Raw genomic sequence first — 21,655 nt, forward strand, 5'->3', positions numbered from 1 at the left:
TAATTTTACATGTCACACTGAAGAAAATTAAAGATTAATGAAACTTGAGACACCAGTATTTAGCACAGCAATTGCACGGGGTAGGGTAGAGGGAGAGAAATCTCAAATTGTAGTCAGGGTATTTCAGAACAGCACAACTTGATTTTTATATTCTATCCCAAGGAAACCTTGCAAAATTAGGGACTGGACAGCATATGGTAAGAATTAAGATAAAACAATGATAAGTTTCCAGATTCTTGGAGGAGAGTAAAATTTAAAATAATTTTACATTGACATCTTCAGAACAGCCAACAATCCTAAGGAAAGATCAGCATTACAGAAAACTATTCTAAATCATACAGAAAGCAGAACCATACATCCCCTTCCTGCCAGAAAGGAAAGCTTGGAACCAGGCTATCAAAAAGTTGAATGACATTGATGCTTTTGAACCCAATTGTTAAGTTTTTCTAGGATTAAGAAAGCATGTTTTACCACATCTCTTTGCTTGTTTCCCTGGCTTTTGCCCAGGGGTGGTTGTATTTCACTGATACTGTGATGTCTTTTTATCAAGGGGTGTAATTTGAACTGCGTGCACACTCTTCAAGAAAAATTATATCCATTTGGTAAAGAGAGTACACACCAGATTTGAAAAAAAAAAAGATTTTTTTAACTCACACAGATGCTTTTCAAGAAATAGGTGATAACAGGTATTGCCCCCCTCCTGCCCAAAAAGACAATTACAGATTCTATGATAGAAAATTGGGATAAAATGTATTCACAAGTCACTGAAATATCTACAATCTGTCAAAGCAACTCTGAGGAGAAAGCTCTGCCATCAGAAGGATATCAACTCTAGAACAGCTTTTAAAAAATGAGTTTGGAGTTGATATGTTAGGCCAAAATACCAAAACTTACTGAACACCACATCTAAAAAGCAGTTTGCCCAGTCTGACTGAAGCAATCAGGCCCAGCAGAGACAAACCACTTCCATGAAAGAGGGAGGGTAACAGCCAGCAAAAAAAGGCCACTAGGAGGGAAAATCAGTGAGAACATGAAACAGCCTTTTTGAAGGTGAGTTCAAGAATAGGTATATGTTGAAATAAAGTAACTTTACAAACTATCCTTGTTCTATGTGCAATAGAAGGAAAATACACCACGGGAGAAATAGGGGGAGCAGAAGCAGGAGGGGACAAACTCAACTTATACATAAAAGCCCCCAAAATAATTTTTAAAAAGTTAGGTGGAATGGAGATTCAGTTGACTAATTGATAAATTATCAGTCATCTTTTCAATGAGAGGCTGCAGGTAGAGGGAAGAAAAGCCCTCAACTAACATTCTGTATTTCAGAAAGCCAAGAAAAAAAATCAAGACATTTAAATATTATGGTAAAATGTGTTTCATTTTTGGCAACTACCCACACCCTCAAATTCCTCAGCGTGTAAGATTATACTTACAGTTTAGAAACTGGCCTGTATTGAGTTTTTAATTGTCCCGATTCTTACCAAGTTAAAGCAGAGAGAGAGCTGCCTAACAATACAATGATCTTAATAAATAAGTTATGTGGGAAATATTGCCTTTGTTATTTTCACACTGAAAAATACATTCCATACTCCAGAGATAATGAGAGTATAAAACATTAACATTACATTTTTCTATACTATTTTGCATAATTAACCATGCAGCTGTTCATTCATTCAGTCCCAACAACCAAATTAATTTGCAATCAGTTCACAGTGGATGCTCTGGAGCAGACTGCATGTACTGCAGAAGCAAGTGAAGCTGCTCACACTGCACACTCCACATCAGTGCACAAGGTGCTCAGCTCTAAGAGATGCAACAAGGGGGGCTGCAAAATGGTATTTTCAGAGATCAGCTATGAAAAGGCCCTGTGACACAGGGAAAATATGGGTATTTTCAGGTGAGTCTCATGGTGTGTCTGTGCTCTCTGATGGATTCCTGTCCTTCTCAGGCTCAAGCAAAAATCTTTAAGGACACAAATATTAAACATCCATAAACATTACAGCTCCTTCCTATTATTTGTATTAATGCAGCATTACAGCCCCAGCACTGATGGGAATCCCACAATCAGTTCTCCAAATTACCTATATTCCCAAGAAACAAAAGACCAACTGAGGAAAGCGGAGCAATGGCAGGGTCTCAAAAAGGATCACATAATAGGCTGAAGGTATAACCAGGAGCATCACTAGTTGCTGAGTGGAATATCACATGTACCTTAGCACAAGTTCCCTGACACCATGACTTCACCCTTTTCAGATTTTAAAAAATATCCTATCCCAGTTTTTATACCTCATTCATCGTTATGAAAATGCAATGAACAATGAAAAGATCTGCTTTGATTGTGGTTGCTTCTGTATTTCATTTTGCAGAGTGGCAAAGGAAACACTGATAGATATAGATATATATATATATATATAAATACATAGAAAGACAGAGGGGGGGGTGTTATCTGCCCCAGGTAATGGGCCCTGCACCTCCCTTCTGTGCCAGCCTGCTGACAGTGGGAGTTAATGGACAATCAGCAAACGACCTCCCATTACCAAAAACCCGATGGCTCAACTATTTTCATATGAACTTAGTACAGAGGAATCATGCCACAATAAAAGCTCCAGGATTGCTGTTCTCAGCTTGCTCACATAGTGTGGATCATGGGCAAACCTTTCCTCTTTTATGCAGGGAGGGAGGGCAAAAGCAAATCACAAGCCCCGTGGATGACTAATGCATAGAAAGACAGCATTTCCTGTTTCTCACCTTAAACCTGTCTGCTGAGGCTGGCAAGAAAGAGCATAATTTCATGTGGGGAGGCTTATTAAATAAAATACCATGACAAAACTGATGAAATACCAGCGAAGCAACTTTCCTAAACATCTTACTGCTACCAACCTGCGTGGGTCTTGGGAAGGAAAGATCAATTCTGTTACCAGAGTCTACTTAAAACAAGTAGATTTGTGGTATAATTCCCACAAAGTCTGCAGCACTAGTCAGAGCAATCAGTAATTCTATTACTTAGGCTCAGGTAACTCAAACAAGAGGAAAGGATTCTTAAGCCATTCAAAATAAATGGTTATTCTTTCTCAATAAATTGACTTATTACATCTTGCAATGACTTAATTCATTTTCCAGAAGGAGGATCAAGTGAGGAAAAAAAAAATCAACCCGTAAAAAAGCAAAATTCTCATGCTCCAAGATGTATTTTACGTGTTCAGCAGCCATACTGCAATCAGCTTCAATAAGCACAAGTGTACTGCAAGAACCCTTTCCTAACTACATAAATCACAGCTTTCTAACTGGATCATAATTTGCATGCCTTACATTCTCTATGTGATCACAAGACAGTGCAGAAAAACATTCAAAATCATCACCACTATTCCAAGTTGTTGAAGACATGAAAAAGTAGTTATGACACATCATTCTCATCTGTGACCAACAGATGTTCAGTAAAGAAATTTAGATAGGCTTGGTGGCTTTTACTTGCTGGTAGGATATATATTTTTTCAGTTTGGACCTTCATACGTACTAAGACATGAAAACAATCTTTAAATTCTGTTATGGCAACACAGACATAAAATCACCTGCTTAAGCTAAATCCCATGTACTGGAAAGCCTTTTAAAAGACATCTCCTTCAGAGGAGTCTACAGCTCACAACTCGGAGAACAGTCCCAAATATCCACAGCCAAATTCCACTCCTCTGTTGAGTGGGCAAAAGCCACAGCCAAAAGGTGTGGCAGGATGAGTAACAGCAAGGTTACTGCCACCCCATCGTGCTGGGCCGTGGTCTCAGAAAGTCGAGGGTAGGTCAAGTGTCCATTAGAGCACACTGCAACATCGACACCTCTGTGCTCCTGAGTCAATTCCACTACCCTTTAAAAACATCAATAATCACCTCTTCAATACCTTGCCCATTGCAAGGTTTGTCAAGATATGTTTATTTAATTTCCCTTACCTTCTACATACTTTTCCTCCTGACACACATAATAAAACATTGCTGATATGCTGAAACCCACTACATCCACCTTTTAACTATGGTTTTACAGCACATTTTAGATGTCCAAAATAAATTTAAAATAAAGACTTTCCTGCACAATTCAACTCATAATGGCACACTGTTGAGTACTAGCGAGACAATGCAAGTTGCAGCAAAGACAATGAAAGTCTTTGTAATGCTATTAGATGAATATAGAAATATGATCCAAGAAAGCATAAAAAAATCTGTTGTTCAGTAAGAGAAATAAAACTAATTGTAAAACTGCCTTTTCAATGCTACTGCCCAAAACCTTTGCTCAGTGGAAGAGGTGTAAATAAGGATATAATAGGAGCACAAAAGAGCTGCACAGGTATAATTGAGGACACTCTATTTTGATTGCAGAACTTGCATTACTCATGATGATGCATTAACTAGAGAAAGCACAGCTAGACATTAGATCGCAAGCTGAGTTCACTGGGCTAATAATTAGAAAGCCATTTCTTTTTCTTTCTTAACTTAGAAGGAGAAAAATTGATATGAAAATCACAGACTCAATAACTCCATCCCTTGAGGCTATTTCTACAAAGTCACTTTTCAAAGCAGAGCCACAATATAAGGCCATCTGGAAGTGCAAGTTGTTGCAGAATACAGTTGCTCATTTATTAAGCAGTACTTAATACCAAAAAATTTCACTGGGGCATTGAACTGCATATTGGGGAGTTTTGTTTCCCTTTTTAAATTGATCTCAGGAAACAGCTGAAATGAGTTGCACCTACAAGTCCAAAGACTTTTGAAACAAATGTCCATATTCATTTTCACACATCCTGTGAGCCACCTGGAAATTATACTTTCCTGAGCAGTATGTTGTTCACTGTATCCACCTTAAAAGAATCTCTGGCTCTTTGTAGTCTGGATGTTGGCTGTAGTGTAGGCCTGCACTCTGTAAATGGCCAAAGCCCCCTGCAGTCACTGTGCCCCAATCACTCCTGATGGCTTGCACAAGTGAGCCTTGTCCTTGAATAGGTGGCTTGCTGTGGGTGCAGATGGAGAGAGCTGTGCCACCAGACAGGATATTCCTGACTCCTCAGGATTTGGCAAGCACAGTGCTGTCTGTGAGGCTCTCCTGACTGTTCTCACCTCCACCTGCCCAGCCACTGATTTGGACTTTCAGTCTCCCACAGCGCTTTGACTTTTCTTCCCCCTCAGGCTGCTTTTGGAGTATGGAGTCCCAGAAAGCTCAGCTAGGATATCCAAAAATATTTAAGGAAATGGGGAAGTCTGTTTATTCATTTAGAATGTCTTTACCGATATCAGGGGGCAAAACAACCCAAGACCTCTGAAAACAGGGCTACCTGTTTCAGCAGGCAAAGCTAAGAGGATCCAACAGTGCTGTTAACATAAAATCTCTTGTTTTGCTGTGGTGAAGCAGTAAAAACATGGTGATGCCATTGGGAACAATGGCAATTACACAGCAAGCCACTTTAGCATTACTGTATCATTACAGCTTGATAATATGCAATCAAAACTTTATTAGCAATCATCAGCAGCATCTATTATTCATTGCTTCGATGCAGCTAAGAAAGGGAAGGCTGCATGACACAATCCTGTATCCCTCCAAGGGTCTCAGCTAGCTCAGCCCTTCTCAGGCCTAACAGGATTATATCAAGAAAGACAGGACAAGGATTCAAAAGAGGCTCTCTTACCCTTTTAGCTGCAAGTCCTTTATTCCAGGTTGATGTCCCGGGAGAGAGAGCGCTCCCGGGGGACAGGGGACCCTTTATCTTAGGGTCTCTGAGGGAGGGGCTAGCTGGCACACAGCCAATGGGGTCAGAAGGGGAAGGAAGGGTCAGACTACATGACAGGAGTTCCAGGGGTCCCTGAGGGAGAAGAAACCATTTCCCCAGGGGGATGTAACAGCTGCATGCCTTCCAGTAACAGGGCTTTGAGCCAGTCCAAGCACAGGGTTGGAAGGTAATTCCATGGTCATGTAGTGCTGAGTCACCACTGCATAACCTTCAGCAGTATCACCATCTCAGTTGTTCCATGTATAAAATTGAATAATAATAATCATCTGTGTTTTCAGTATTATAGGGAATAATTAACTCAGATAAGTATTATCATTCATTTCATAGTGGTTACTAATTCAAAGTTAAACTATTTGACTGTAAAATTTAATACTTACATCTAAAGTTGCAGACATTCAACAGATGCAAGCAGATATCTGAGGTTGTAAAATATGTGCACCTATGTATTTGTGCATAAACGGGTCCATAAAGCATTTGAAAACACACACTCAACCTAAATGGTCAGTTGGTTTCAACTCCTTCATACTGTAAATATGCTGGATAAATATGTGTGTGAACTCTGACACAAAAAGCTCTAGTATGAAAAATACCTTCTACATATACACAACTTGTGACAATAATGTTAGTATTTGAATTCTCATTTTTTTATTATGCTAATGAGCTCCAACATGACAACCAACCTGTATTCCCACTATGTACCACAGTTCAGAAACTCTTAAAGCGGACCTGAAAACAATCCTCTGTTCCTCCTCAAAAAGTTATTTTAGTTTATATTCAAGAGGCAAACAATGTTATCTTTGTGTATTTCCCTACCTTATTTTGAGCAAAATAATTATACAATTTACACCTTGACAATTACTTAATGAGCAAATCAGGAAAGCATCAGAAATAGCTGACTAAAAAAGCACAGTCTGGTGGTTTTTAACTGCATACTTCCATCAAGATTTTGCCTTCACCTCTTCAGTGTAAGCAGACATGGCTGTTATGAGTAAAAACCTTTTTAAGAATTTCATTACACAGCACTATGTTCCCTATTTATTCAACAATGGAAAATTCTAAGGTAATTCAAGTTTAGGTCTCCTAAGTCTGTAACCTGACTTATGTGGGCAGGCAAAAGTTACCTACACAAACTGACAATGCTCTGCAGAGGGACAAAAACGTGTCACCAAGATCCACCCACAAATCTTCTTCACATAGAGTCCCCTCACCTAGGCATGTACCTCTGACTGGTGTTTTTCACCATTTGCATCACTCTCAAAAGTCTGAATGCAGCTCCAAGGTCACTCAGAACAAACAAGTATCACTACACCATCCCTCCTCATTCTTTGTTCCACTAAACAAGGGGAAAATATTCTTTTGAGTGATGGGAGAAAAGCAACGCGATGAAGTGGAAATATGTTTTAGAAGATGAAAGATACAGTTTCAAGGAACAAAAACCTGATAAATACCAAGGTAGGTTAATATGTACTAGCCAGAAAGAAAAATTGGGATATTAACATTAAAAAATTACCCTAGTCAGAATTGATCCGTTTATAAAGCTAGTTTATTTTCACATAATGACTTAGACAATATGATTTCTGATATTAGGAAGGATAGGAACAAAAGGCAAGATAGGAACAAAAAAAATTGGGCCAATTCAGGAAATAACTGGAGAGGGTCTATTCCCACTAGGGCACAAAAACAGATTAATGGCATTTCTCTGCTAACAAAAAAAAGTTGTATCATTATTCAGACCTGTTTTACAGCGTATTTGTTTGATACAAATAAGAAGAATGCAAAAGAGAATTAAAAAAAAAAGTTGAAAATATACACACTATGCATTCTGGGCAGGCTGCCAATGTGAACACAACACCCCAGTTCCATCAGCAAACATGGGTGAAAACTGATGAAGTTCCAGTCATTTTACACAGGAGAAACACAGAAGTCTCTTGACTTCTGCAAAGGGAGTTCAGCTTCATTTCAGTTATTCAGTACAGAGTGAGCTACATCTCAACAGAGGGGGCACTATTTGATACTTTTGCAATAGTTGGTCCGATTTGCACTTTTCCAGATCCAAGCACTTTGTAACTCTTCCAGTTTGACAACTCTGTGTCTCTTCTATGTCACAGTGGGCAGAGGTGGAGGAGGGAGGTGAGCCCCGAACACAGCCAGGCATGGATCACCTAGGCAGTAACTCTGGCCCAAGCATTCATCTTGCTTCCTTTCAGCTTTTCTTTTAAGAAAGCACAGAATCATAGAATGGTTGGATTGGGAGACCTTAAAGACCATCTAGTTCCAACCCCACTGCCTAAAGCACTCGCTTCCTTTCAGCTTTTAAGAAACCACAGAATGATAGAATGGGTTGGGTTGGAAGGGACCTTAAAGACCATCTAGTTCCAACCCCACTGCCATGGGCAAGGAACCTTCCACTAGACCAGGTGACTCAGAACCATCCATCCTGTCTGGTCAGCCAGCCCCAGCCTCCATCCCCATCCCTGGCTCAGCAGGTTCTGGGCATCATCACACCAAGGAGTGAGCTCCCAGGGGCTCCTGACAAAATGGACAGCCCAAGGCACCCTGATGTGCAGACCCTGGCTGGGCTGTGCCCTGTGAAATTGCAAGACATACCCGAGGAGAGTCCCCAAGGCCCCTGGTCCATCCACACTAAAGTGGAGCCATGGACACCCGGCACATTCCCCAAGCCTGACACACCGAGAGCCCTGAGGACATCTGTGCCCAGCCCTTGGGGCAGGACCAGTGACCCGTGCCAGTACCGAAGCATGTGGTACATCTGTTACTTGTAAGGAAAAAGGCACCAGTTCCAGATGATGCACGCTAGTATCGATTTTATCTGAATGCAGTTCACACCAGTTCTTTACACCAGCTGTCAGCAAGGTCTGGATAACCTTGTTTTAAGTGTTTATGTTCTCCAAAGAAAGAAACATTATCTGAAGCCTGGTTTATGTTTATTTTAAAAGACGAAAGAGTTTATTTTGAAGACTCCAACTGAAAATGCTTGAAAGACTATGATAGATACCCTTAGGAATGGATTTGAAAACTTGAAATATATTGCACATGTTGTATGACACTGACAAATAATAGGAAAGCAGTGTGTGCTTACGTAGTTGGGATTATCCAAACTGTCATTTGGTTGTCTTATTTGCACAAGATGTTGGACAAAATTAAAACAGAAACAAATGTGCAATAAATTTGTAAAGTTTAAAGAATAGTTACAAATGAACTGTAAAAGCCCTAAAAAGGCCAATCTTGAGCCAATGCTAAGCAGTCTCCATTACTTACTCTCTTTCCTGAATACCTCCTTCTTACAACTAGAAATTTCTAGAAATATCCTCATTCTGCATGGACCACTGGCTCTGGCCAGACTGAGCACTAGACAGACACTGTTATGACAACAAGTTATTTATTGCAGAAGCACTGTCACTCAGAAACCCCACATGGTTAAAACAATGCCACCTCTTTCAAAATAAGTAACAAGGCTGTTTTGCAACATGTCCTGGGAAGAGACTTCTCCCACTCCCTATTCCCTTACCCAGTCCTTTTCTGGGATTGTCTCTGTAAAGGTCCTTACACTCACAGCTGAAGGTCGAGTCCCCATACAAGCTCTTGGGACAGCATGAAGGTTACAAGTACCTAGGCCACAAGGTTTTAGATAAACTATTTTCTTCTAGACCCAAAGCTTATGAGCTACATTTGAATTTCACATATGACTGCTTAAATCTCATGTCATTTATTTCTACTGCTAGAGATAACCAACAAAACTAGCAGAGCAAATACTGGTGCAGTATCACACTTACTGATAACAGTTAAATGCTTTTGTTTTTCAAACGTACACAATAGGTCTAGCAAAAATTTGTTGTGGAAAATTTATACAAACCCACACATGCACAAAAAAAAAAAGGCACAAAAAGACTTTTTAGCTAAAGATAACTAAGACCCAAGAAGATAACCAGTGGGACTAGTGTAACATAGACTTACCTTAGCCCTGCTTTACTGCTGATGTACACCTACAAGTGCAATCTGTGCACACACAGGTAACAAGCACATTGGTATCTTAATTTACAAGTATTATGGTAATGAGAACCAGATCAGAAATTTATTTGGATTACTATTTATTAACAGTTGTCATAAAAACAATATAACCTACATTACTGGTATACTTCATCCAGACAATCCTAACTACTTCCAAAGCAGTAGTATTTTCTAACCTCAGTACACGATTCAAGCAGCAAGAATTCCCAAAAGACACATCCCAACACAGTAAGCATTTCGAACATTTTAAGTAAATTTGATACAGAATTTCTAGGAAAAGGAAAAACATGGCAACTTGCTAAGTGTCATCAAGAAGTTAAAATATTACAAACTCTAATTTAACTATAGGAAATGCATTCAAGGAAGAGAATGAGTAAGTGCTGATAACAATCTGAATAAGCTTCCTGCAATAGCATCAGTCAGCAACCAACTCAACTCAGCAGCAGTTTCAAAAATGAAGTATTAGATCTATTCCAAGAATGGCAGGAAGGAAGGTTATAGTAAAAGCTGAGAACTTACCTCCACAGAGAACTCTCCAGAACTTTCCCCATGTCAGTATGATAATACTTGGTAAGGATCAGGATCACCTAAAAGAAAATGAGAATAAATAGATTTAAATATGTAAACTGATGTAAGAAACAGAAACAGACATGGGCAGCATGATTTTGGGAAACACAAAAGTGAGGCTTCTGAAAATCTGAACAGCATTTCACCTCATTTTTAACTCTTAAGAGTTTTGCTTTTAGCCTGGCTTTTTCATTTCTCTTTCTGGGAAGAGTGATTTCAGCACATGAAGTTTTCTGCAAACCTGGTGACTGTGAAAGATTGCCCATTCCACATAAGCAGAGGAGTTGGAATTGTCACAAATGCCACCACCACATGACATTCCCCAAGCAATCTTTATGACTTTCTGATTAGGAAAAACCAATCTGGTTGCTAGTTTAAATTTAGGAGGCAACTCTGCAGACACAACTATTTTTTTAATCTAAACTGTTAAACAATGGCAGTTAATTTTGATTATCCAGAAAAAAATCAGGAAAAAAATTATCTCTGGCCTTTCTTACGAGATCATCAATGCAACTTTCTTAGCTATCACTTTTCTTTTCTTGAAGAATCACTTTTTCCCCTTCATGAACCAGCTCTGTGCTCGGTAAATTACTTATCTACATCAGCAACAGCCAACAAAATACACAAGCCAATTTCATCCACAAAGCATCTTTCCCCTATGAAAAGGATCATCAAGAAATACTTTTTCTATGCTCAACATGTGACAAATTCCCTGGTCACATAATGTAAATCAGTAGTCCACAAGCAGTGTATGAAGCTCAACACTGCAGTTTCTGTTTGGATCTTTCACAGGTTTCTCTCACTTGCTCCAGTCCGTGTTAGTGGCTCTTAGAGCCCCATGCCCACAGCAGCCCCACGGAGGTAGGACAGGCTGGTTCCCTGCACAGCTGGAGCTTGCCTTAGTGTGGAGTCACCAGCAGGCTCCAGCAGCTTGGAGCGAGCTGTTCTTTAACTGGCACTGCTCTGCTCCCGACCACCGGGTGACATCTCCAGCAAACAGCAACTGCAGGCATTCCCCTTGATTATTCAGGTAATTAATATGCTGATGATACATTTATGCTGCACTCCTCTTACACTGGAGCTTGTGAGAGAACAGAATTCCAAACTGAGGACGTTATTACATGGAAATAATGCAGGGTTTTACAGAACTGAGGTATAATACCAGCCTCACTCAGGTTAGCCAAACCTAATAAATTCACAACACATATTCCTGGATGTATATTGATATAAGCAAAAGTGGAAACAGTCCATAATTCACAAGTAGCATTATTCACTCCTATTCTCAAAAGAGTCACAATCTACCAGATCACTTTTTTGGAATTTGATTATCTATAAAAATAAAGGTTTGGCTTAAGAAAAAAAAAATTAATTAGTTATTACAAGATTTCCAAAGCAAAGAGAAAGAACCATTTCCCAAAGGAGAGTGTATTTATGGATGAGATTCCTGGCTACAGCCCAAGCACGTTCCACCAGGTCAGCTATTTATTGTATTGTCAGTGCCTTAACTACAGCTTTTTCTGCTGCTTACAATTTAGAAGAAAAAGAAAGAAACTTCACTACTGGGAGCATCTATTGGCTCCAATTATTAAGGAAAAAGTTTCAGACTGTGCTTTTCCAAACAAGTGTAATTCCTCTTAAGTCACAAAAACTGATCTAGAATTTATTCTTTTAGGAGATACAAGAATGCATACTTGGTACATGAAAATAAAAAAAGAAATACCTAAAAATGCAAGAGATTATACTTTGTTTCCTTCCATTTATGCAAAAATGGAGGTTGAATCCTGAACTGGGTGAGCCAACTTTCTTTCTCCCTGTACATCCTAGAATTAGAAATTTTAAAATTCAGGTATTTTTTGGCAACGTGTGTTGGAGCCATACTACCACAGGCTAAACCTGATGTTCCATTCCTGAATGAAACAGATTAAAATCACACACAGAAAATCCTGCTGGGTCACCCTCAGTCCACCTGCTACGAGCATAACCTGTATGGATGCACCAACAAAGAATCTTCCAGATCAGGCATTTCTGTAACTCAGCACCTATCAGAAATGTTAAAGGCTGTCAGAAATGTTAAAGTTGCATTGCTGTCAGGCTCCAGGTGCTGCTGGCCAGCTGCAGTTCATCTGGGCATGCACACAGCCAAGCAGAAAGGCACTGCTGTTGCACACACTTCAGCTGAAAGGCTTTCAGGTAGCTGCAAACTGCAGTGGGGAGCAGCCACAAGCTGTGAAACGTCTTCTTGATGCTGCGGGATTAGTGCTTTAAACTGAGTCAGAGCTCTGAAAAAAAGGTGTCAGTACTTTCCAATCTGACTGGTAAATTCATGTAAAAATTAAAATATCTTATTTTGCACTTTGGAAGTTGAGAGAATGAGTTATTAGGAAAAACAGAGCTGTAAGAAGCCATCTTTGAACTTTCAGATTCCTTGTCACAACTTCACAAGTATAAAGCTGCTGAGGGGCTGACCATCATTCCAACCACGCCAGTGGATTCCATCCCAGTATCTGAATAATGGAGGCCAGCTATTTAACAGATTTTACAGCACAGTCCTTTACACTGTGAGCGTCTTTCCTGGAGATCCTGCTAACCATAATGGTATTTTTTCTAAATTAATAGACAGATCCAAAGAACAGAAGGAATTATTTCACAATGAAAGCATAAAGGTCTTCAGGATCTCTGGATTCTGCCCGTCATTTTTAAGAGCAGAAGCCTGTTCCACTGATTTCATTTTAATGAGACTCCATAATCCGAGCATTTTACAGGCTGGATTGGAGCCAGTGGTTCACACACATGGTTCTCCTAGTGAAAGTGCTTGGGTGGCCTGGGCTGGGGAGAGGCACAGCAGCAACTGAGCAATGACCAAGGATACAATTCTTAACCAGCTCATACTACCGTCAGTCATGGACAGCTAAAATAAATTTAGCTTTTTTCTGTTATTATTTCACAGCTAAAATAAATTTAGGCAATGAAGGAAAATTAGATTTATCAGATTTTTTACTTTAAGGTGGATTTATAGGATTATCTAGAAATCTCCACTCCATCCAGACTTCCAGAGACTTGTGAAACCATTTTAAACTGTTTAACCTTAAATTCACCCACGATTCTTTGAGTTCCTTCTCAGAGTATGACAATGGAGGTGACAACAATCATTACTGTTGTGTGCTAGGGACCTATGAACACCTGATGGTGCTTCTGGACAAAAATACTGAAAGGGAAAAAGAAAGTGAAAACTTTCAGCTTTTATCACAAAATTGGTACTCTATTACCTGCTGCTTTACCAAAGCCTTTGGTAAAGGCCTCTCCATAAAGCCAGTGTTCCTCTCTATGTGCCACAGTGTGGAAGATAAATGCCTTAGGATTCTAAGAATCAAAAGCAATGTGAATCAGAAATTAGTTTTTCATGGAAGAAACAACTGGCTCCAGTCAATTTCTCTGTGTTGAGCCTTCAGAAATTTCTCTGCCTCATCCTCTCCCCTCCTTTGTTGGGGGGAGAGGGGCAGTGGGGTGCACAGATGGAATTTTGATTCTCCCACGTCATTTTCCTGCCTCCTGCCTGTGTGAATTCTCATCACTACAGTAGTCACAGCTCAAAACTGCTCTCCTAACAAAGGAGGTGAAGCAGTTTCAATCCAAAATCCTTTCTGGATATAGACCTGTCTTCAGGGGTGCTCTGGGGTTTCAGTGAATGACAGACCAGGAACACAAATGGAAAATTCCACAGATATTACTACCCGTGAATAATGAAAGTTAGGATGATCTATGTTTATCCCCTCTCCTTTTCTGTTGCTCTCCTCTAAAAAGCTTTGCAGCAAAGCTGGGCTAAAAGAACACAACTTTACTTTACGAGACACAATGTGCTTTTAATAATTTCCTAATAAAATTTTGGCTTTAAGAAGCCCATTTTAATCCTCTCTTTTCATCACCATGTCAGCCAAGAGGGCTGAGAAAGGAAAAAGGAATGAATTCTAGACTAATCACTTTTCCTGGTGTTTATATTTTATCTTTTTGTGGAGGATTTTCTAAGATCCTTCTCTTTTTGATAAACATCAACATTTGGAAAACTATTCTTTCCCCATGTTCCCTCCATGGATCCTCCATATTTTTCATGGATCATTCTTAACAAGGATCTCTCTTTTTCTGTCTACATGCAGATTCTTATCTATAAAGTTTTATTTGACTCCTGAAATTTGTGATTTCACGTTTTGGTGGGTTTTTCATCTATTTAGAAGTTTCATAGCAAAAGTCTCATACTTTCAAAAGCACAATTACAAGTATGATTGCAAATTTTGTCTTCTCAGGTTTTTAGAAAGTGAGAGCATGCTGTAAGTACTTCTGAGCAGCCAGAGCTACCAGGAAAATAAACTCCTCAGACAGATTCAAGTTTCTGCAAACTTTTTAGCATCTGCTTAATTTAATTTATGTGAATGAACCCACTGAAATCCCAAGAAGTGTTTATGAGAGTCACTTGAACCGGCACTTAATTCACTGTGTGACTGGAACAAAAGCTGCTGTTTTGCTCAGGAACACAGCCTCACTCACCTTTTCAGCTTTTTAACTATTCCACTGTACACCACAACTATTTGGGGGAGATCAAGAGGTTCTAAGCACATCCTGTTAATTTTTCACTACCATCCCTTGTTATTCCAAAACTTTTTTGATGACTAATAATCAAAAAGCTCCCTAACAAATTATAGGCAACCACCTACTGCTCCAATCCCTCAAGCCATTTCCACTTTTGCAGCAGCAGGCTCTTCAATCATCACGCTAAGAGCAATGTTAATTTTCACATTTCTTATTTAAAACAAAGATTCTTACAAGAAAAATACAATTCAGGAAATTATTAATATGAAGGTACATTACTACAAGGCTATTACACAGACAAACTACAATATTGCTACTAATAGCTACATCACAATCTGATTATGCTGGGAAAACTAAACAGAAAAAGAGCATTTAGGTTTACTCTGTTGTACCACTATGAAGAAAGGTAAAAAAGCAAACGTTTAAACCATTACTTAAGCTATTAAGAATTCACTGTATAAGCTTCTACTCCTCTCTGGTAATAAAGTTCATAAAAGCAATACATGATTTAATATGAAATACTTTAAAAAATTAGATTTCTATTTCTTCCAACTAAATTGTATTGGGAGATGAGAGGACTTGCTGTGTATGAAGTCACTGCTATACCAGTGCACTTGTCTTAAACATTAATAATAATTCCATACAGTGAATTAATTCATAATTCAAAGTAAGACACAATAATGGCTCAATTCCTGTTCTCTAAGAGGTATTTCCATCCACAAGAGCTGAATAAGAGCATAGCCTTAAAAGCAGTGGTTGTGATTGCTTCCAGATTCCGAACCATTTTAAACATAGTATTTCACACATTGACCCTGAAAACATTCATACAGGAAAATAAATTTAAGATATCAAACATATTTAATCCACTATCTAGCACAGAATAGGATTATACTCTGTTAGCTCTGTAGAAACACAGAGCAAAAAGACAACCTACTGCCTTCAGGAGCCTACAGTTCAAGTACAGGAACTCTTAAACACCATCAACCACTACCAACTCATGGCACATTTTCAATGCAAGCTCCTAAGAAAATTATGTTTACATGATGCCACTCCATATATATGACACTGTGTATGGATGGGTTTGGCTCTTCATCCCTAGCTTTTAATTCTAAATCCACTGACTGATTTCAATCATGTTTAACAGAGAAGCAGATAGCCACATGTCTGAAGCAGCCATAACACAGCAGTTTATAACACAAGTCCTTAGCACAAAAGCACTTAGAAGAGCAATAAACAAAAAAACACACACACACAAAAAAAAAAAAAAAAAAAAAAAACAAAAAAAAAAAAAAAAAAAAAAACCACAAAAAAAAAACCACCAAGAATGGGGAAGGCATATAAATAAAGATGCTTCCCAAATATATTTTCCTATCTTCAGTAATTTGCAATTCAGGCAGCTGGGCTGCTACTGCAGTTGCTAGCAGCTGGCTGGATGGATAAACACGGGTTTCTGTGTGGCACTGCCTGACCCACCCACACAAGGACAGACTCTATTGTTATGTAACTGTTTATGGTCAGTCCCCAAAAATCAAAGCATTATCTAGAACTGGGCAGCCAATCTGGACTGCTGCTACTTCAATGTATTCACATTTCTGCTCCTTTCTAGAACCATTAGATGCAGGTCCAAGGTTTCTGGGCATGCTGAAAACGCAGAGCTTGCTCGAGCAAATGGGAGGGGACTCAGCCTGAAGGCCACAGAATTATTAGACTCAAATCTGCAGCTTTGGAAACTGTTTAACATTTTAACTATTTGTTAAATTAAACTTCCTGTTCTTTTTCAAACTGCCCCAAACAATGTCACCTCTGACACAAAAATCTCGTTTTCTGCCATTGCCTTTTACTACATAACTGGAGCAAATTTTAGGTTTACATATTTAACATAGCATTAGATAAGTTCTTAAAACCACATCTGCAAACATGCCAAGAGAATAAATTTCTAAAGCATGAAGCAAGAATATTTTTTCCTGTCTCTCTAGGCTCCTAATTGTGATTCTTTTTTAAATACAGACCAGCTTTACTTATCTTCCCTACTAATGTATTCTAAATTGAATTAACAATCCTTCCTGCAGAACCAAACTTATTATGTGAATATTCTTCTTCATTCCCATGAAAATTCAAGAGGAAGCAGAGCTAACACCGAAAGATGGCATATGTAAAACATCTTTAGTCTCTTCCAATTATTTCAGGAATCCAATATTATGGATAAGCTGTTTACCTCAACCATCACTATTATATGGCTATTCAGTACCAGAAAAGAAAAATCAGATTTTAAGTGCAATTTGTAAAATATTCCCGGTCTCTTATGTAGTGTTACTGCACAATAATAACATATAAAAATTGAACGTGAGCTTCTAATCTGCATCACTGAATCCCCATTCTCAAGGCCAGAGCTTCTTTTTTTCAAAAAAGAAGAACATTTACATATAAGAATAACTATGCTTTTTATTTCAAAAATAAAATTATTATGCAAGACATATGGAAATAGCTGTAAAGGAGGATACCACAAGCTGGGCAGAGCATTCCTTTGATGCAAGCTGTTGGCAGACATGTTCACATTGGTTACTCTCCCTCACAGCTGCTCTGTCTTCACCAGAACCACAGCATTAAGTATCATTGCACCAAATAACATCATATTTACCAGAGGTTTTATCAACTTCAAAGTAATATTTATTTATCTCTGAAATGGCTAATGGTGTTCAAATGGGACCTGTTTATCATAAAAAGGCTTTATACAGACATTTATACATGGAAGCAAGGACTTTGATGCTTCATGAAGATCAGTCAAAGAACCACAGTGCTCAATATCCTTCTTTATGACTAATAAGGGCTGAAATTTGTATTAACTGAACATTTTAGGTGCCTGAGTTTTTTCTGTATGAATGAGAAAGTTAAACATGAGAACATGGTCTACAGACTGGAACATGGGCACACTCCTACCTGAAAGGAATCCTGCCACGACAAACATGCTAAAGACCAAGGCAGTTCTATTACAGTGACAGAGTGGTGCTGATTAATATTTCAGTCACAAGACCAGAGACAAACCAGAGGCAGATGCAAAACTTGTTTCACACCTTTTGTGATGTAGAGCGTGTATGCTGCATTAATCACAATTTACATGGTCAGGAATACTTTAACTCTGCTTATTCCAAAGTCAAAATCAGGCCTGGAAAATAACACAAAAAAGAGAGTAAAGAGGATTAAAAAAAAAAATAATAAAAATCAGGTTGCCTAGTACAACAGGAATAACCCAGAACAGGTCTGGGGCTGATACTCCAGGTGCTAACACAAGTCCTCTAGTCCCCCAGCTCGGTCACCTTCCCAGTGAGGAGTGCCTGGGTGCCTCTCCAAACAAGGACCACACTCTGCAGTTTCACACAGGCACAGACAAGCACCAAAATCACCCTCTTTACCTGGGTGGAAGTTGGTCTCTCTAGGACTGCCTTTCCTTTTAACTGTTTCATCTCTTCTTATCTTGCTAAAAGAATTAATTTCAGAAGCACCAACACACTTCCCCCAGTGTAATGTGAGAGGGGAACCATTCCCACTCCAATGCCAAGCCTGCCTGCTCCCTGTGGCCCCATTCACAAATTTGGAACACCTCAAATGACATTAACAGAATTCAGCTACTGTAAAACACTGGGAATGGACCCCTTTGAGAAGAAGGATGAAAGCACATTTATCTTCAGCATTATTCCTGAAGCAGCAGAACTTCATATCCGTGCCAATGGAAAGGGCGTAAAGGAGCTGAGGGAACATCCAAGTGGGTTAGGAGACTATTAGAAAGGGCTTGGGAGCAGTTGGGAAAATTGGTCAGGGGCCAAATACGTCAAAGAAAACATTGGAAGCAACTGAGGGAGTGCTGGAAAGTTCTCTACATTCAGTCTGAAGCCAAACCAGGAGATTTCCAATCTGTGAGCACTGAGTTTTTGCCAGCTTTTTGTGTTTCCTCACCCAGCCTCTGCCCTAGGTGTCCATTACTTTGAGAGCCATGGGGACATAAAAAAGCTAAGTGGAATTATATAGCATTATGTGTGAAAAGGAACAGCTCTTTCACCAGGCAATGCCACAGCATTTTGGATCCCTCTTGTCATACAGACACTCTGCTTCAGTTTAACCAGTATGGAGTATAATAACATAATCAGTCATCTTAGAGCCAGGCTTCAAATTAGCCTCGCATTCCAATCTTAAACCTCTAATACATTTTAAATGACCCTCAGATCAAATAGATACAAGCAGGAAAAGATTGTAGGCCCTGATAAATGAGATCTATATTTCTTTATTTTACTTCAGTAAAGACATTGGTATTCAACAGATTCTTTAGAGACACTTTTTGCATGTCAGCATTTAATCGGCTGTAGCTAGAGCTGCAAAGCAGTTTCAGTAACAAACTCTTAATGTGAAATTCTCCCCCTTAAAGATTGATGTTTTTCATGGTTGGTCTCTCTCCGTGATCACAGCTTGTTTTAGAAATATGCTAAGTACTTCTTTCTTCATGTTATGAGCACTACTCTTTTCTGTCTTCACGGATTTAAGGAGAGGTACCACAGTTAAGCAGCATAGGAAGTGTAAGGAAAATATTTTTCATTCATGCCTAGAATGAATTCAGTTAATCTTCTGAATGAATCTTCTGAACAGTTATCTCCACACTTACACCTTCTCATGGTGTAAGATAGAAATGTAGTAACTTTAGTCTTCTTGCACTCCCCCTTAAAATAATGTCTATTTTACTGTTGAGAAATGGAGACAGATGGTTTATCCCAACTCTAGGACAGGAAAAGAGAGAGGTACCTCTAGAGATCAGCTTTTGTAGAGATCATCTACATGTGAATAATTCTTTGGAAGTACTTTGTTTCCTAGTGATTTATCACACTGAGGACCTACGCCTCCAGCTTGACCCTCTCAGAAAGACTGGATGAATCCCTGTCTAAATAAGCTGCACGAGAAGCCCAGGCAGAGCAGAAAACATCATATAAAGCAAGAACAAGCTGAGAAGCAGGATCAATAGACACATCTAAATTCCATATGCCTAACCCCAAGGCTCTTCTTTTCTGATCCATGATGTTCATGTTCTGTCCATGACCCAATTCCCACATCTCCCAAAAGCCCCGAGTCCCAAGACCCTTTCCCCATCACTGCTCCCCCAGCACATGGGAACACATCCCCACTGTGGAGCCAGCAAGTCTGCAGGAGTTACATGTGTGTACCACCAATGTCCTGACGTGTAACAGAAACTGTGCCAAAGAGGCAACATCTCCAATATAGGAAAAATTCACTTTTCCCCTTACCTCCCTTTCCACCAGGGAATAAAAGAAAAACTAAGGAAAGAGTTGAAGAAATTTGTAAAATTATATGTATCATCTCAGAAGGTGCAGCAGACTAAATTTTTTAACTACTAAAACCCCCCGTATTTAATTTCTTCAAAATGGTAGGTATGACCACAACAGTCTTCACTACAAGGTTCTTTGCAACAGAACTTTATCCTGTCAGACAGTTAAAACTTCTGTATAGTGTACATGACATTTCCTGTTGTCCTCCATTATACTGAGCATCTCTCTGGAACTGCTGTTTATTTTCCAATCATTTTTCCTAATGAGTTTTTCTATATTTGAATTGTAAATGCCTGTCTCTATTTATATTTTATTTCTGAAACTTAGAGAATAGTCTTCTCTGTTTACCAGTCAACAGTCTTTTTCTTATGGAAATTAACTTATCCCCAAAACAAAGAAAAAAAAAATCTGAACCTTTAAATTCTTGCAAATTGTTTTTCTCTAGTTAGGGGTTTAACTGATGGCAAGACAGAAAGTAACAACCAGAGCTCAGAAGCTACAGCTCAAAGCCAACGCCAGCTTTTCAGTTCAATGTTTTCTAGCAAATGGATGTTTTTGTTGCTCCCTCCTCCCCCTTCCATACCCCTGCATTTATTCAGCCTGTTCCAAAGTCTAAATCTAAACCAATTAGAATCTGGATTAAGCCCATTCTGAACACAGGAAAATAAAATCAGATCTTGAAATTTCTCACACAAAGAGAAGGATCCAGTTTTGATGAAACCAATATTTGCAAGTCTCACACATTCTGTGCACAGAAAAAACAAGCACATTGTGTTTTCCATGAAATGCATGTAATTGTAAAAACTTAAGACTTCAAATGTCAAGTGATAGTGGACATGAGACTACTGAAAGAGAACAGCTAGAGCTAAACTTAATGATGCAAGCTTTTTCACTATACAGTGTGAACTTACACTGCCAAAGGTATTTCTAAACAGACATTTCTTGAAGCAAACTCAAAATGTACAAGAGCAAGCAAGCAGAAGTAACTACTGGAAATTACCTCAGACCTATTATGTCAATCCCAGATCAACTACATACATTTGTTGCTATTTTTAAATACTGTATTTTGCAAGAATTTTACAAGATTAGAAACCACAGGAAAAATGCATCACCTATATGTCTAAAACAACATTCAATTCCTTCAATTTCTCCACTTTGGAACACGAAATATCTGTTCATCAGCAGAAATGATTTTCCAACCTCTCCAAGCCCATCATCATCTTAGACAAGGCACTAGGCCTGTATTTTTCAAAAGCAAATAGAAGGAGAAAGAAGCTTTCAATGCAGCCCAAGGAATAGCTGTAGAAGAGTATTTTGTAGACACAGTAAAATGAATAAAACATCCGTTCAACACTACTCAGCCACCTCCTGAAGACAGAAACAT

General features: G+C 39.0%; 1 protein-coding gene across 2 annotated transcripts in view; it reads right to left on the reverse strand.

The window, feature by feature from the left end:
• SORCS2 (sortilin related VPS10 domain containing receptor 2) overlaps window positions 1-21,655 on the reverse strand; it is a 531,576-nt gene that overhangs the window by 347,430 nt on the left and 162,491 nt on the right. For both annotated transcript variants that reach the window (XM_063401574.1, XM_063401573.1), the window contains exon 2: window positions 10,316-10,383. In XM_063401574.1, the coding sequence (XP_063257644.1) occupies window positions 10,316-10,383 (68 nt within the window). The remainder of the gene's footprint in view (window positions 1-10,315; window positions 10,384-21,655) is intronic.

This window comes from Prinia subflava, chromosome 7, assembly GCF_021018805.1.
Source record: "Prinia subflava isolate CZ2003 ecotype Zambia chromosome 7, Cam_Psub_1.2, whole genome shotgun sequence".
In the NCBI taxonomy this organism is placed as follows: Eukaryota; Metazoa; Chordata; class Aves; order Passeriformes; family Cisticolidae; genus Prinia; species Prinia subflava.